The 18524-nt window shown below is 43.0% G+C and overlaps 1 protein-coding gene across 4 annotated transcripts in view; it reads left to right on the forward strand.

The window, feature by feature from the left end:
* Positions 1 to 1066: 1066 nt before the first annotated feature.
* FER1L6 (fer-1 like family member 6) overlaps positions 1067 to 18524 on the forward strand; it is a 216575-nt gene continuing 199117 nt past the window's right edge. For 2 of the 4 annotated variants that reach the window (XM_074387107.1, XM_074387108.1), the window contains exon 1: positions 1067 to 1269. In XM_074387107.1, the coding sequence (XP_074243208.1) occupies positions 1247 to 1269 (23 nt within the window). In that variant the 5' untranslated portion in view covers positions 1067 to 1246. Of the gene's footprint in view, positions 1270 to 8751; positions 17373 to 18524 lie in introns of those variants that run through there. The other 2 variants (XM_074387109.1, XM_074387106.1) reach the window with 2 other exon arrangements.

Consider the following 18524-nt stretch of genomic DNA (forward strand, 5'->3'; position numbering starts at 1 on the left):
TTTCAACATAGCCAGCTGTCTCTCCCTTACAGGTTTCCAACTGCCTTTCTTTTCTTTGAACTTTGTGGCAGAGTGAAAGAAGGCTTGGTTTGGCTGTCATGTTCCCTCTACTGCGTATTAGCTATGTGATTTGGGCAGGGGTCCTCCCTAGCTAGGCTCTAGGTTTTTGTTTTTGTTTTTTCTCTCTCTAAAAGCAGGGGTTGGACTAAGTCACTGGTTCCCACGTTGCACTATTGCACTCTGGGAATGGCGGGTGGCAGCTGTGGAGTTATTGGAGAGGATCTGGGAATCCATGTGTTGGACAAGTTTGAGGGCTGAGCAAAATAATACCTCACACAAGTCTGTCATATATGTGTATGAGGATTCTGTTGTGACTAGCAAAATGCAGTTAAAAGTGTTATGAATTTTTTCCTAACTGTATGTAATCTTCATAATTTTCTTAATTAAAAAATTAAAATACGACTGATTTTTTCATAATTTTGGTCCTTATGACACTCTTAAGGAACACACACTGAACATTCTGTTAACATGAGGAAGGTATGGATACATCTTCTGTATTAGAAATAGGTCTCGCAACTGCAAAGATCTGAATGATTTATTGGGTCCTTTTTAGGGTTAACATTTTGGAATTCTGAATTGCAATGCTTCAGTAGACACTAGCTACGTGTGGCTATTTTAATCTAAATTAAGTTTTAAAAATTTAATCAGTTGCACTAGCCACATTTCAAATGTTTAGTAGTCACATAGATAGGTGGCTACCATACTGGACAGTGCAGATACTGGAATGTTTTCATCATTGTAGAAAGTTCTATCAGAAAGCCCTGTTCTAGGAGAACTGAATGACCTCATTAGTGTGTTTTCCTTGACATGAGATGGTCTTATGGTCTCTTCTAACGATATTTTTAGAAGAATATGAGTTTGAGCCTGAAGGCTTTTAGCTTTTGGCTCTGTCACTGAAGGGGAAAAAGATATACATCGGTGGGTGGGGAAGGTTAAGAAGCCTGGAATATCGATCCACTTTGTTGGACAGTTTGCTTTGCACTTTTGATTGCACTTAGTAACATGATGCTTGCAAACAGCCATGTACACCAATGAGTGTTGATTCAGCCACACCCCCTGACCCAGCAAATAGCCTCACCCACTCAATTACTCAGAAACTCAGAAGCCTGTGCCCAGGATCTGGATAAAGACAGATACCAGGATTTTGCTGGTTCCTAGCCCAGAGGAGCCACTAAAAAGAGGAAGAATGGAGAAGCCATCCAAAGCCAAGTAACATATTTCCTTCTCTTAGGGTGGGGGGCAGCTTAGGGTGGGGGGCAGTCAAGGGATGGGGGATAGAAACGGGGGGTCTTCAAAAACTCCATGGGTTACCTAAGACTTAAGGCTTAGTAGGAAAAAATGGATCAGGAGGGACAATTGGGCCCAATCGTGCATCTAAAAGACACGATTCCTCTTCTGGTGAGTAAATAAATAATCTTCACTCTAGAATATTCGGAAAATGTAGGCGCTAAGAGGATTTTGATAATCACTCATTATCACTGGAGGTAATTATTGCTAACGTTTTGAATGTTAAAAAATTTATTTTCATTCCTTGAACTGAACTATAAAAGGTATTACATGCTTTTTTTTTTTTTCTTTTTTTAAATCAGGTTCTTTCCTTATTTAATTGCACTAAACTGGAAAGCCAACTCAAGCCTGTGGTTTCTTTTCTTCCACTGGCCATTTCTTTCTGCTTCAAAGTCTCTCCTCTTAGTTTGTAACTGAGAGTTGAGGTCTTGCAGTTCTGTTGCAGGAATGATGTCCATTGACCTCACTCACAGACTTGTTTGGGGCTCTGCTGGGGCTAAAACTTTGCCTCCATGGCCATGACAGCCAGCGGGGTGAGGAGCAATTTGTCATGTGATTCAGGGGTGGCCCTGGCTTTTCATTTGGTTTGAGGAAGGATGAAAAGGGTCTGGACACTTTTTAAAGTGAAAAGAAACTCTACTTGTCTCTCTTCATCTGCAAAGTGATTTGGTAGAATTACATGGGTACATCACGAGTTCAAATGAGACAGAATTGGGATTTAGATAGAATTGGGCTGCTGATTTGCTGTTAAAATTCAATTAGTCATTAATTAAATTGTTATTGACCAATTTATGAATATGGCGTTCAGTAGGCACTAGGGCCACAAAAATGGACCAGACGAGATCCCCCTCTCAGAACATTTACAGATTAGAGGTCTTGATCCATAATTCAATGGACAGTCACAATCTGAGTGTTGCAAGTATTACAACAGAGGTAAGCTCAGGATACTGTTGGAGCCTAGGCAGGGAGAGGCACTTAATTCATTTTAGAGGGATCAAGGATGTCTTCTTAGAGGATATGCATCTAAACTGAAAAGTGAAGAATGAAAAGGAAATAACATTTTTGAATGTGGAGGTGAGAGTGGGGGTGAGGGAGAACGTTCCAGGTGGAAGGTACAGTGTGAGTAAACACAGGCAGGTGAGAGGCAGGATGTATCTGGGAATGACAAGTCGAGTAAAGTATATCCTATGTCCATTTTGCATATTTTGCTGGCAAATGCTTGGACAATAATGTTTGCTTCAAGGTGAGCCTGTGTTGATCTCTGAGGGTGCATTTCCTTCATCCCCAAGTGTAAACATCAACTGTTCTGAAAGAAGACCCAGGGTCAAAGCTGCCTTCTTCAGGCAGCCCTCCTAGATTTTCCTCTGGTAGAAGTAAACTCTCCCTCTTCTGAATTCTTAGAGTGCTCCTGTCTTCTTGGAACTTTCCACTTTATACAACAGTTGCTAATGAATATCTCTCCCTCTGCCCTCCTGGATTATAAACAAGTTGAGATCAGGGACAGTCTTATGGTCTTCCAGAATCTTGCATGGTGCCTGGAACAAGGACGCCCTTCAACACAAGCATGTACTCAGGGAATGCTAGCTCATGATAAGGACTGATGTGTGCTGCTTTATCATGTATGCTTTGAGCTTTTATGATGTTGTCTCCTTCACTGCAAATTATCCTTTTCTCTCCATGTGTTTGCCCTGCTCTCTCGCCACAGTCAGGCCCAGGATGATTTTTAGAAGAGGCTAATGGCAATTAGTTCCATTTAGTCAAGCTGGTTGAATTCATTGGAATGCAAGTTTTAAGTGGCATTATAAAATAGTTCTTGGAGTAAGGGCTCTGCTTTGGGTGAAGAGAGAACAAAATTTCTCATGTAGGTAGCAACTCTTTTAGTGTTGTGGAGGTTTTTAGCATTTGGATGCATCATGGTTGGATATATCAGTTGATACAATATAATATGGCTATATTAGTTGATTAAATAGTGAAATACTTCCATGCCAGAAAGTGAATAGCTCCTGCCTTGAGCCCACTGAGCGCCCTTCTGACACCCAATACCCACTTGCATCCAGCAATTAATGTGCCAATGCCTGGTTTAGCAGGAGGTCTAGGGTCCTGCAGTAGCGCCATGGTTGAGTCACTTCGATCGGTCAATAACCATGCCACTGGCATTTTGACTACCACCTCTGCTTACCAAGCATGTGTCTATCAGTGATACTGAGGCATTCCTCCTAAAGAAAACAGGATTTGGGGGCATTTTGGATAAAAGAGAGCTGATTAGGAGACCGCACAGTAGAGCAATTCCGACCCATTGATTTTGATCATTTACTAACTGCATCACCTTAAGCATGATGTTTCACTTCTACCTCTCAGTTTTCTTGTCTGTAAAAGAGGGATATCAATTCATTCCTTTATCCATCCACTCATTTGTCCATTCACTCATACACCCATGTATCCATCCGATAAATAACTGTGCCAAACTGGAAATGTTGCCTAATGGTGAGGAGACACACATTTAGGGGATTCAGTTTGGGAGACTTGCTATAAATCTAGTTTTCAAGGTCAAATGAGACATCAACAGGGAAACTCATTTAAAACTGCAAAGGACTTGACTGATGTTAAGGTGTCCAGTACATCAATAGTATTCACTCAAAGAACAGGCTGGGGCATTGCTGTACTATAGCGTTCACTAAGGCCCTTCCGCACTGCAGGTATTCATGACGTTTGTCTAGATCTCAGGTAGGGCCAAAAGGACTAGGAGTCAGTTTCCATTTAGCTATTTGTTGAAAGTCTCCATGTTCCAGATGTTATCTCCCTCCCACCAAAAAATAAATAAATAAATAAAAAATAAAGAGCTCTACAATCTTTGCTGAATGTAAAAATATCGCACAATCCTTATATAGATTTGAAACAATTCAGGAAAAGGTGTAAAGACAAAAAGTAATATTAATCCCAAATTCCACCTCCCAGAGAGAAATACGTATTTTTGATGTAAAATTCTCTTCCAGCATCTTTCTATGCATATATACATTTTTACACACAAATTGTTTCATATTATTCATGCTGTTCTAGAAGTGACTTTTCCTCTGAACATTATCAACATACATGGAAAGTTTTATTACTGGGAAAATGACTGAAAAGAAATGTTTAACATTAAAATGAGCTCTATTCTCTTTGGTTTCTTTCATCATAGCATTCTAGAATTCTGTTGAATCCTTGTCTTGCATTTTTCCCTTGAACTAGTAAAGTTTGTACTTAGGTCCTGTACAGTGGGCATCTTTTCAATTCAACAAAGACAGGCCAGGACCAGTGGCTCATACCTGTAATTGCAGCACTTTGGGAGGCTGAGGTGAGCAGATAGCCTGGGCCCAGGAGTTCAAGACCAGCCTGGGCAACATGACAAGACCCCGTCTCTACAAAAATACAAAATTTAGCCAGGCATAATGGTGTGCATCTATAGTCCCAGCTACTTGGAAAGTTGAGGTGGAAGAATTGCTTGAGCATGGGAGATGGAGGTTGCAGGGAGCTGAGATTGTGCCATTGCACTCAGCCTGGATGGGAGACAACTGTCTACAAAAAAAAAAAAAAAAAAAAAAAAAAAAAAATCCAACAATTACATACTGGGACTGCATGATATTCCACTGTGTGTACAAAATTAATTTATGTAATTAGTCCCCAGTTGTTAAGTATTTGAGACATTTCCCATGTAATAATCCTACAATTTCATCCTCGTGTATTCAGCTTTGTCTATGTGCAATTGCATCCTCAGGACAAATTCCTGGGAATGAAAAGACAGAGGTCAGAGGTGTTTAAACTTTAATTTGTATTTGTGTCTGGGGCTATTAAGGGACGAGAGAAGTGTAGGCTGTGGGAGGTTGAGGTTTAGCTGAAGTCTTCCTGAGTCTTAAGTCTCATGGCACAATTGAAGAACAAGGCAGAAAGTGTTTAGTAGAGAGCTGAGAGTGAATGCTGTTAGGTGGAGGGGTCACTAAATGTTGGAAACAGTTTCAGCAGTGAGTGAATTGACCTTGCTTTGGAGTTCTTAAGAACAGCGTGGATGGCATCAGATAGGGCATCTCTGGGAGATTCCAGTGTAAAGGCGAAGACTGGGGCTGGATTCCTTTCAGTTCAACAAACATTTAGAGAGTGTCCTTCAGGTTCAGGCATGGGGTATGGAGAAAAACACACCAGCCCTTGGCATCCAAGGGCTCTCAGTCCAGAGGGGACATACAGTGGTCAACAGGACCTGCAATTCAGAGTGGATGGCTCCAGTGGGGTCCTGCCTCAGGGGAGGCAGTACAGTGACTCTGGGTGGACAGAGAGGGCGGGCAGGCAAAGAGAACACTTCACAGGAGAGCTGGGCTTGAAGGAGGAGTGAGAACGCCTCAGGCAGGGAGGGAGGTAGGCGGCCCCCTGAGTCTCATCAGTGGAGAAGCTGGAGGCCAGGAGAGACAGGGCCACTGTGGTCCAGGCTTGCCAGAGCATAAAGCAGAAAATAGGAGGGCTGGTCCTTTGAGGCTGTTTCCCATACCTGGGGCCAGCAACCTCTTCTCATGCCTTAGGTTTTTTTATTTCTTTACTTGTCCAGGCTGGGCTTCCTGGTAGGGAGGACTTGCTTTGCATTTATTCTTCCTGTAAAGGAAAGCTGTCTAGGAGGCATATGATAAAGGTCAATTGTGGAAGGACTCGGCTTCGACAGCAGGACCTCTATTTGCAAAGCTTCCTGCCAGTGTAGGCAATCCAGCTGCCCCTCAGTGCTTGACCCTGGGGGCCTGCCAAGGTGCAGCACTGCAATGGCTGGAGGAGCCACCTCTGCTGTGGTCCAGGATGTTGGGAACAGCAAGCCCCATGTCCTTGGGCAGAGCTGGCCATGTAATTTGCATGGCTCAGTGCAAAATAAAAACATAGAGCCCCTTAAGCTTAAAAGGTAGGAAAAAAGTCTTCTTCTGTTTTCCACAGTCTTTCTCATGATCTGTCATAGTGCTTTTAATTTAGATTTATTAATAATGTCATGCTCTGTAAAGCACAGGGATGCTCGTGGGGCAAGCGCAGACCCTCATAGGTGCCCGGAGCTCCCCTCCACATGAATCACATAAGATCTCTGTGCCTGACGTGGACTCTTCCTGCACCTGTGAAAGGCAGGCGAGATAGCTGGGCCAGGGAAGGGGAACAGGTGGCCGAGAATCTGTCCTGGAGAGGCAGGGAGGCAGTGGGAAAAGAGACACACAAGAATGAAGACCCTAAGCCCCTGGCACATGTACACAGTCCCATATGGCACAGTAGCCATGGCTGGGAGCCCGAGCTGGGAGAGGAACGCCCATAGCCTGAGTGACCACTTAGCAGGGCTGCGGTTGCGTAGAAAACATTCCAGCTTAGTATAGGAAGATACACTGAGTGACCTTTGGGGTCTCTCCCTACTCAGGGATTTTGTGATTTTTGTAATAAAGTTTTAGGAAAGATTATTCACTGATGCACTCATTCAGCACACTCAAATGCCACACTCTTCCAGATGCTGGGGACAAAGGACAGAGAAGGCTGTTGTCTGCTGCTGAGAAATTTTTAACTGTAAAAAAACATAAAATTTACCATTGTAACTATTTTAAGTGTACAGTTCAGTTGTGTTAAATATATTTACACTGTTGTACAACAGATCTCTGGAACATTTTCATCTTATAAAACTGAAACGATACCCATTGAAAAACAATTCCCCATTTCCCTTCCTCTCAGCCCCGGCAACCACCATTCTACTTTCTGTTTCTATGAGTGTGACCACTTACGCTACTCATGCCTTGTACAAGTGGAATCATGCACTATTTGTGTTTTTGTGCCTAGCTTATTCACTTAACATAATGTCTTCAAGATTCATCCATGTTGTAGCATGTGACAAGATTTCCTTCATTGTTAGGACTGAATAATAGTACATTATATGTCCATGTCACAGTTTTCTTTATCTTTTCATCCATTGATGGATATTGGGTTGCTTCTATCTCTTGGTTGTTATCAATAGTGCTGCTACAAATATGGATGTGTAAATATCTCTTCAAGATGCTGTTTTCTATTCCTTTGGATATATATCCAGAACTGGGATTGCTGAGTCACATGGTAGTACTATTTTTAACTTTTTGAGTAACTGCCATTCTGTTTCCTACAGTATTTGACATTCCTGCCACATTGTGCAAGGATTCCAACTTCTTTATATCTTTGTTGCCCTTGTTATTTTCTGTATTTTTAAGTTTTTAGAGACAGGATTTTACTTTGTTGCCTAGGCTGGAGTGTGGCAGTGCCATGTTGCCTCACTGCAGCCTTGAACCTCTGGGCTCAAGTGATCTTCCTGCCTCAGCTTCCTTCCCTAGTAGCTGGGACTACAGGTGCACACCACCATGGCTGGCCTAACTAATGGAATTTTCTTTTTTTTTTTTTTTTGGTAGAGACTGAGTCTTGCTGTGTTGCCCAGGCTGGTCTCAAACTCCTGGTCTCAAGTGATTATTCCACTTTACTTTTTTTTTTTTTTTTTTTTTTTTTTTTTGATAGTAGCCATCCTGATAGGTGTCAGGATTGTACTCTTGTAGAGGGCCAGGCATGTCAACAGATGCCAGCGGTGGGGTATCTGGAGCTGGATAAAAGTCAAGACAGGGCCGGGCGCGGTGGCTCACGCCTGTAATCCCAGCACTTTGGGAGGCCGAGGCGGGTGGATCACGAGGTCAAGAGATCCAGACCATCCTGGTCAACATGGTGAAACCCCGTCTCTACTAAATATACAAAAAATTAGCTGAGCATGGTGGTGCGTGCCTGTAATCCCAGCTACTCAGGAGGCTGAGGCAGGAGAATTGCCTGAACCCAGGAGGCGGAGGTTGCGGTGAGCCGAGATCGCGCCATTGCACTCAGCCTGGGTAACAAGAGCGAAACTCCATCTCAAAAAAAAAAAAAAAAAAAAAAAAAAAAAGTCAAGACAGGACACCCCAGGGCAGCCGTGGGAAGGCTGTATCTTACTGATGATGATGGCATCAGGATAGGCTTTAGTGTGGAGGCCGCCCTAGGGCTGAGAGACTTGAAAGGCGTTTTCAAGCCCCTTGTAATGTTCCATTGATCCCCTGTGAGACCCTGGGCAAGCTGATTCATCTGAACCACCGTTCTCCATTTCTGACAAGATGGGCTGAGCCAGGCAGCAGCACAAGGGAAGTATGGAACTGTGAAACAGTCCGGCCAGTTTGTGTATCTCTCTTCGCCCCAGGTACTGTGATCTCAACCTCTGCTCCAGGTTGCTTCCAGTGTCAATGCTTCAGAGCTGGTGCCTGCAGGGCCCTCGCACGGAGCCGTTTTCGTGGCCAAGTGGAAACAAGCCAGCATGCGCCCGTGCCCTGCTCCCAGCAGCTGCCGTCTGCGCGCATCGGCGGGTGGCTCACGTGACTTCAGCTGCAGCTGTGGCAGCTTTGGGATGCGGGCTGTCCGGCTGCCTGCCTGCTGGGGGCTGGAGCATTGCTTCTGCGTGACAGAAGGTAACATCTGTGGCTGGAGAGATAAGGAGAGTTTCTATCTGAGTCACTGGAGGAAACAGGAAAAAGAAAAACCTCCGACGGAGGAGAGAATCCTCAGGTTGCAGGAAGAGCAGCTGGTGTGTCATTCTTCTGGCCTAAACCTGGTCAGAAGTAGGTTTAGGCGCTTTGAATATTGTCTGGGCCCGGACTTGGTGCAGGGGCCCAGCCGCCCATCATGAGGGAAACTGAGATGTGTGCGCCGGGGACCCGGGGAAGACCGTTAGCAGGAGAAAGCAGCGCCCCCTGCTGGTGATAAATACAGCAGCGCCGCGGACTCCAGTGGGCACCAGCTGCCTGGAAATCCTCCACCTCCCCATTCTCCCCGCCCCATTGCCAAGAAAAACTGAACGTGTTTCTGGATTCTAAGGTTCACATTTTGGTCTGTGGGTTGCGCTCGGTTTGTAGCTTATAATTGGTATGCATAATTAATGTGGTGTGGTTTATAAATCGATGGTACACCTTACTCTTTTCTCTTTGGTCTCATTGAGTGTCACAGCAGCCCAGTGAGATAGATTTTAAAGAAAACTGGTGAAGGATCCATAGCTAATAAGCAGTGGAGCCAAGATTTGCACTCAAAGTTTGTAATCCAAAGCCCCACTTTCCTCCCTCCCACTACATCTCATTGCCTGGCCCTAGTTTTGGAGAACTCAGTAGCTGAGATCTGTGCAGCTCCCCACACCCCCATTCTGTCTTGCCTTCTCTGCTCTCAGGCTAGCCACATCTTTCCCTGCGTGATGGAGGGGCTATTGCTCACTGCGTTTCTGCCAGATGAGCTGCTGTGCAGAGGAAAGGTTATCTGAGCCAGGGGCCCAAGCAGGTATTTTGTCCCACCCTCCTCCAAGGTCTCCAAAGGTAGAAAGAAAATGTCTGAATCAGACAGCAAGATGCTGATGGATATTCACAGCCGTGATCCCGGAGGGAAAGGAAACAAACTCCATTTTCTAGGTGATGCGACAGAGACACAGAGAGGTGAATGAAACAACTTTGTCAATGTCACCTATAAAATGAGATACGGTGCACGGCCATTGGCTTTAATGCCCTTGCTTTTTCCACATATTCTGTTGAACCATATGAAATTGCCACCTGAATGGGTCAAAAACAGTTGACTCTAAGCAACCTCACATGGTTCAACTCAATGGCATGCTGTTTCCCCAGGACACCGCAAAATCCTGCAAGTTCTCTCAAGTTCTTAGAAGAAGCACTTAATAATTATACCTGAGAGTAGCCTGATCTATTTTAGGTTATTTTTTTAAATCAGCAATTTAAGCGTAGTAATGATGATGGTGGTGATGACCATGATAATGTCAATAATAGCAGCTAACTCTTTTTTTTTTTTTTTTTTTTTTTTTTTTTTTTTTTTTTTTTTTTTTTTTAGATGGAGTCTTGCTCTGTCACCAGGCTGGAGTGCAGTGGTGCAATCTCGGCTCACTGCAACCTCTGCCTCCTGGGTTCAAGCTATTCTTCTGCCTCAACCTCCAAGTAGCTGGGACCACAGGCACGTGCCACCATTCCCAGCTAATTTTTTTGTAGTTTTAGTAGAGATGGGGTTTCACCGTGTTGGCTAGGATGGTCTCGATTTCTTGACCTCGTGATTCACCCATCTTGGCCTCCCAAAGTGATGGGATTACAGATGTGAGCCACCATGCCCCGCCAGCAGCTAACTCTTAAGGAACCCTTAACATATGCCCAGCCCTGTGCTAAGCCCATGCATTATTTCATTTAATCCTCCCAACTGTCCTATAAGGTAGATTCTATTATCACCTGATTTTACAGATGAGGAAACTTAAAAATTTAAGAATGTGAAAATCTGGCTGGGCATGGTGGCTCACGCCTGTAATCCCAGCACTTTGGAAGGCCAAGGCAGTTGGATCACCTGAGGTCAGAAGCTCAAGACCAGCCTGGCCAACATGACGAAACCCGGTCTCTACTAAAAATACAAAAATTAGCTGGGCATGGTGGCAGGCACCTGTAGTCCCAGTTACTCCGGAGGCTGAGGCAGAATTGCTTGAACCCGGGAGGTGGATGTTGCAGTGAGCCAAGATCACACCAACGCACTCCAGCCTGAGCAACAAAGTAAGACTCCATCTCAAAAAAAAAAAAAAAAAAAAAAAAAAAAAAAAAAATTAATATGGCTGGGTGTGGTGGCTCATGCTTGTAATCCCAGCACTTTGGGAGGCCAAGGCAGGTGAATCACCTGAGGTCAGGAGTTCAAGACCAGCCTGGCCGACATATTGAAACCCCATCTCTACTAAAAATTCAAAAAAGTAGCCAAGTGTGGTGGCAAATGCCTGTAATCTCAGCTACTTGGGAGGCTGAGGCAGGAGAATAGCTTCAACCCAGGAGACAGAGGCTGCAGTGAGCTGAGATCACACTCTAGCCTGGGCAACAAGAATGAAACTTCGTCTCAAAAAAAAAAAAAAAAAAAAAAGGAATATGAAAATAATGAATTGGAACATTCAATTAATCAAGGCACCCTCGGTCTGTCTCAACTGGGCTTCCAGGAGAGGACTAAGCCCTGGCACTCAGAGGCATCCATTGTATGTAATACATTTTTTCTGCTATGCATTTAGAAAGCTATTAATTATGTACCATTCCAGGGAGAATTGAGAACAGAAAGATCACACAAATCATTTTCTATGGTTTTAATAAGGTGCATTGAACAAGAAAGGCTGCTAGAGGGTGCACATAGCCACACTTCCCCCTTCACTTAGTTGTGCTCCGTTCACTTCCCTGTTCTCTCATGGTCACTGTCAAAACCAAATGGATGGTGTAATGTTAGTAGAATGCTTCCCAAGTGGTTCGTGTTTGCTCACTTACCTGTTTACCTAAGATAAACTTGTGACCTCGATCCAGATGTATCTCAAATTCAATGGGCTATCTAAAATTCAATTTTTTAGTGGAAGTGGACTCTCTAAATTTTTGATTGTCCATCTGATTACAATTATTTGTTATTAATAAATTTTATTCTTATATTAAGGTACTGATAAATGAGAATGTTGGCTTTTCTATATGTAATGGACACTGAAAACAGTGGCTTCGATAGGTAGTAATGAACTTGTCTGTCATGGAATAGTTAGGAAGGAGACAGTTTAGAGTTAAAGTGGTGGCTCTGCTCCATGAGGGAACCCAGGAACCCAGCCTCTTTCTCCTTGCCGCTCTGATATCCTGACAGTGTTTCACTCATCTGTAAAGCCCAGGATGGTGTGCTGAATTATCCATATTCCAAGTAACAGGAGAGAAGAAACTTCTGGCAGGATGAAGCATGACCCCTGTCTTTTAGGACAGAGCTGGAAGTTACAGCATCACATCCACCAACATCCTAGCAGCTAAAAATTGTCACATGGCCACATCAGCTATAAGGCACCAGGCTGCAATAGATGCTAGGAAAGGCAGTTTTGTAATTTTGGTGGCCGTGTGCCCAGCCGAAAATTGGCAGTTCTATGAAATGGGATTACTATGACAAACTGGCATTACTATGAAATGAAAGGAAGCAAGCATAGCAGGAGGCAACATTCAAAAACAGAGATAAACAATGAGATAAGATGTACATAAATGGAAGTTTCAGTATGTCCTTCCTGCACTGCCATGGATGGTCTTGCCCAGACCCCAGAGTGTGCCTACATTTCCTTGGAGATCATTGCCCTGTAGGGTTGTTTGGTCTTTCCCAAACACATTTGAGTGGCCCTTCTGAAAATCACAGAATGCTTTGCTTACAAACATCCGCTCCGTGTACAGCTACCTTATTTGCAGGGCCCAGGGCAAAAGCAAACATGGGACTACTTGTTCAACAATGATTACGAATTTCAAGATGGCAGCAGCAGAGCAATAAACAAGCATGGGGCTTGTGTATGCATGGAGCTCAGCGCACAGGAGGCACATCTGTGAAACCAGCCCTCCTCAGTTCTTACTGGGAGATGACAGAAAAGGCATTCAAGTTCTCACTGACTTCTTATCATGGCTATATAAGTTATGGCAGTCAACATTTATAAAACAATCCAGTGTAAATTAACACTCAGAATGGGACTAGATATCCAGGTTTGGGGAAGTGGTGGCAGCAGTCCCCTAGCACATGCTTAGGAGTGCTTCTCAGACTTGAGATACTGGCCATACATTCCTGGACGTTCAAGAGAATCTGCGTTGTGATGTCATGTTGAGTGTTCTTTGCATGACCACCTCCTGAGGGTAGGTTTGTATTATGTTTAATAATCCCAGTGGCTTAGTTTCCTCTGGAAAAAAGACTAGGTCCACGTGGCCTGGAAATAGGTGACCCAGGCAAACTGCAGATTGTCTGGCTCCTGTGCACAGGGACCCAGGTGTGCACAGGGGAAAGGTTGGCCTGGGGCCAGCTCTGGGAGCTCATCACTCGGAAGGCTAGAGTGGGCAGGATGTCAGTTCAGGTTCTGATGGGGGATGCAAACCTTGTCAAACATTAGGTCAAGGTTGTATACAAGCAATATGGGGATGGATCAGAAACTCGGGAGACCTGCGGGGGCAGAAGACTGCAGGCAAGGGCACAGAAGATAAACTGTGAATAGCCACAACTCAGGCCCACAGTCTCTTACTGACAATTCCCAAATCCACACAGCTCTGAAAACTGAATGTTTTCTCTCAGTGTGGCACCAACTCTTTTGTTGTGCTACCTGATGTGAGGCAACTGATTGGCTAAGTCATATATATTCTAAGTCATATATCTAATTGTTAGAGAAATATTCATGTATTTTATTGTGAAATACTGTCCGAGACTCTCATGGAAGATTGCTTAATATTCTCTCTTCTAAAATCAGAAGGATTATAAATTTCATAACATACTGGACTCCAAAGATTTGGGGTAAGAGATGTGGGCTTGTAATCTGTATGAATTATTGCACATTTATTATGTGTCAGGCACCGTTCTTAGCCCTTTACATATATTAATTTAGTTAATACTCATGATACTTTAGGAGATAGAGTTGGCTTAACGTTGGCCCTAGTGAGAACACTGGAGCCCAGAAAACTTTTGTAATTTTCCCAGGGTGATAGTCAGCAGGCAGTAAAATGGCAAGCATCCTGGGAGCCTAGTTTTATGGCCAGGAAGTGAGTCAGATAGCTCAAAAAGAAACAACGAGCAATCTCATTTTGGGAAAAAAATCATTCAAACTCATGACTTGGCTGAAGCGATTCAGCAAGTCAGTAATAATAACACATGAAGTTGCTAGGTAAGGCAAGAGGCTTCATGAAAGAAATTTTCTTTCTACTATCCATGTTTCTAACGAAGCTGCTCAACAACAGTAGAATCTATGCTGACCCTTTGGGAAAACCGTGGGACATTTGAATGGCCAAGATACATTGATAGAATTCACAATTTTGTATTTAAATATTCAAGGAGCAGCCCAGTTTTTATTTGTTAAATTGGACTTTTGGCTTGTCAAATTTTGAAATAATTGTCCTAAGTTTTGAAAACTTTACTTTTTTTTTTTTTTTTTTTTTTTTTTTAATAACCGCACCATTTGTTTTAGTAGAAATCTTACTTCAGTGTTTTTCTTAGAAGTTGTACTTCTGGTTAATAGCTGGGTGGGCTGGCTGGTATTATCTTACTTTATTGACGTTCACATTATGCAAGACAGAATGCCAAACCCTGACAAAATAAAAATAGACCACATTTATTGCTTCTTCTCAATGTTCTAAACTTATCTTGGTTAGAGAGCTGAATCGGTTTAGTTTGACAAGATTTGTTCTTTATGAAGCTTTGCTGAATCCCTTCTCATAACTTTATATATCACAGTGTTTATTGTCTGGCGATTTCTTTTCACAGTTTTTTTTTTTCCAGAAGTGGTTGCAATGTGCATATCATGAATAATGGATGGTTTTGTTTATGTAATTGTTATAAATCATTGTAAGAGTTAGGCGGGAATGTTAATTCCTTTATCAGTAGGAATATAAATAGAAGGTTTCATTGATTTGTAAATTATCTTTGAGTGGCATATGGGGAAAAAAATTTCATATTTTCCTTACAAAAATCTTAATAAATGCTTACCTTTGCATAAAAAAGTAATAGATGAATATTCTAATATGTTCAACTTTTGGGGGTTAAAAATGATACTTAGATGAACTAATATCACTGTTGAAGTTGTTTATTATTGGTAGAATGGACCTTTGCTTTTCTTTTTGGCTGTTCTGCAACTTTAAATTTCTTTTCCAGTTTGTAAATTCTCCCCAAGGTAAGAGCCATAAACTTACTTTTAGCTTCCGTTGCAGCTAGAATGCAGGCATGTGACACAGGCTCCGCCAACCAGGTTTCTTGCATTTGAGATTTTGAGTGGAAGGCTAGAGACACACATAAACAGGTGTAGAGTAGAACCATTCTGGTGTGGGGAAGGGCAAATCGGCTCGTTTCTTAGAGAGGGAAGTAGCAGAGGTTCGGCAGCAGTTCTCAGTAGGGTGGATGAACAGTGTCTGTGTCCAGAGGTGGGGTGACCCCAGGGCTGTCTGTGGTGAGATGAGCACTGCTCCTGGTTTTGTAATATTCAAGCCTGGTTCTCTGAGCCTCCTTGAAAATCTGAGAACTGTTTCCTATTATTTTTCTATGTAATCAAGCCAAAGAGGTTTTCTGTAGTTTGCAATTAAGAAATCCAATGGATACAACTGGAATCTGAGGATAATGACAAGGAGATAGAATTCTCTCACACATAACTCCTTTCACTGTTGAAAGTTAGCAGTAGAACAAGATTATTTACCAGGTCATTCTTATAGGAGTCATCATTTACTTAAACTGATTCACTGTTGAGAATAGCCTTCTAGACAAAGTGAGGCACACCCAAGCAGGGTGTTTTTTAAGGAACATGGGGGTGACTTAATTACCAGTGAAATAGTTATTATGAGCTTGGAACTCACCTATGTGAATTGGTGAGTTTGGAATTCACCAATGGCCTCAGGAATGAGGTCTCCTGAGGATTAAAAGATGAGCCATAAAGAAGTCCTGACTAGAGGTTCTCTGGAATGTTCCAGGTTCTTGGTTTGAGAGGTATTAAGGGATGATTGGAATAAAGAATATAGTCTCACTTGAGGCCGTGATGTGATTCTTTGATTCAACACATGTTTATTGAGTGGCTACTCTGCCCGATGCACATGCATGAGACACAGCAGGAAACTGGACAGAGCTTTCGTTGGGCACTCTGGGGTTTCAAAGTGTTTTCACATTTAGGTGGGGAAAGGAGAACAGCCTTTATAGCTGTTTGTAGACATTAAAATTTGGAGAGGTAAATAATTTATCCACAGAAACGTAGACGGCAATTAGTAAAATTGAGAATTAACTTCAGCTCTTTTGGCTCCAGAGTCCTATAGTCTTTCCGGGACACTAGCGCCTCTTAGCTGATAGAGCTCAGGCTTACTGTTTCTTCCCTTTTCTAGGAGGGAAGTCTGCATCATGGAAGAATTAACTTGGTCAATACAGAGGCGAGTCTCCTCTTTCTGAGGCTGGTGGTCTTTTTGCTACCCTTCAATTCTACTATTCTAGGCTGACTCTGTCATTTGTATCTTGATTGGACACATGGTATCAAGGGCTGTCCTTGATGGGTGACATGCAAGGAAGGGGAGACATCAGGGGTACATGAAACGCCTTTGGCATGAGGGGTTGGTACCACCAAATAAAGTCAAGTGTGAGAACTGGGGAGAGAGGAAGCACATGAAAGCGCAGGAAAATATATTTCATTTTTTTCCCCTAGGGCTGTAGCATTATAAGAGACATGTGTTCCACCCTAGTGATACCGCAAGCTAGTGGGCAAGATAAGTATGTACACAACTGAGTCATTCCTATCCTCAGGGTGGTGGCTCTTGTGCATTTTCTTGCTAGATGGCATTTTTTTTTTTTTTAAAGAACTGAAATTTTCATTGAGATGATTGTAAATTACTGAGAAATGCAGGTAATATGCAGTTGTAAAAAACAATGCAGACAGGTCCCATATACCCTTTAACCAGTTTTTCCCAAAGGTAACATTTTATAGGAAAATATCGCAACCAGGATATTGACACTGATGGAATCCACTGATCTTATTCAGATTTCTCCAGTTTTACTTTTACTCATGGATACGTGTGGATGTGGATGTGTGTATTTAGTGTATTTAAGGTAATTTATCACATTAGTTTGTGTATCCGCCACCACAGTCAAGATACAGAATCGCCCCATCACCACAAGGATTCTTGGTGTTGTCTTTCCTATTTTTTATAACCATGCCTTCCTCCCTCCCTGACTTTATCTTTTTGGCTCATGTGTTCTTGGTGCCTACAGATACTTAATGAATTTGTGTTATATGAATAAGTGAACTGGAAGTGCCAAAAGATATACATATAAACACACACATCATGGATTTGGAGGGCAGAGGAAGGAGCCGTTCATCTGAGCTGGGCCTTAAAGAGAGAGGAGGAAAAGAGGCAGAACTTAATGATGAGCACTATGGACATTCATGACTTGGACGGGCAAGCACAGAAGATTCCCTTTCTACTACTTTTTGTGTGAGTGGCCCCAGGCAAGTGGCTTAACTTGTTCAGTTTCCTCATCTTTAAAATAGGGATAACACTAGTACACACTTCAGGGTTTGCTGCGGGATAAATGGGCTGGTACATGTACAATACTGGGCAGAGCGCCTGGCACGTAGTAGGACTTAATTCAGTAAGAAGATGTTGCTGTTCATGGTCTTGGTTTTTGTAGTTTGGGGAAGGCCTCCCATGACTTGGGATGGAGATCATGCTTCCACCTGCCTTTGTGAGGAGGCAGAGGTTGAGCGTCTTTCTGGAGACTCCCATGGCTAATTCCCATCTCCACCCTACTGGTGGTCTGCTGTTCTTGACCTGGCCTTTCCACTATGGTTTTGAATATGGTGTTTATAGGATCCATTAAGACTTTGGAAACATCCTTTGGTAATAGGCTTTAGAACTGTCAAGAGACCCTGAAGCCATCAGGGTAAGAACAGCAAATCTATACCCTTTGAGGCTCTGGAGGCTCTGCCTGCATTTTTCACAGCATCTCTTACTGTATCTCATGGGGAAAATGATAAGTTAATGGGAAGTTGCAGATCTGCCCATTAACCAGGGCAGGGTCTTATGTACCAACAGATCCACCAAAACTGCAGGGTTGATGGAGGGGTTTTATCCCAGCCTGAGCTCCTTCCACGGAGGCCGGTAGGAGACTACAAGAATCAGCTCTTTCTCTTGTGCTTCCTCTTTGTGGATCAAGGAGGGGTGTTTACTAGGAAGCTGATCTGGGAATTAGTGTATCTGAACCTCTCTTGGTTCCACTGAAATTCACTTGCTATGTACACATCTGTTGTGAGAAAAAGAAATCGTCTTGGTTTACAAAGACAAAGGGCAGTTAGTAAGTAGAGCAGGATGTGGGTTAAGAAACCCTCACAACTCTCTGCCAAGTATCCAACCCACTGCAATAGGCCAAGGCAGGAAAGGCCTGTTAGTAACTGAACTGCAGAGAAAATGTTTGTTTGCTTTCTCTTCTTCAAGGGTGAGACTGAACAGAGCCTGAGCAGTTTTCTTCCATGCCAATTTCTCTACAAGTGACATAATCAACAATTCATTATGTGTTATCAAATATTGTTGTCTCTGTTTCTTTTTGTTGCAAATATTAAAATCTCAATAGTCCAGGCACTTAACACATAAATATGGGCAGAGAAC

Source organism: Saimiri boliviensis, chromosome 15, assembly GCF_048565385.1.
Source record: "Saimiri boliviensis isolate mSaiBol1 chromosome 15, mSaiBol1.pri, whole genome shotgun sequence".
In the NCBI taxonomy this organism is placed as follows: domain Eukaryota; kingdom Metazoa; phylum Chordata; class Mammalia; order Primates; family Cebidae; genus Saimiri; species Saimiri boliviensis.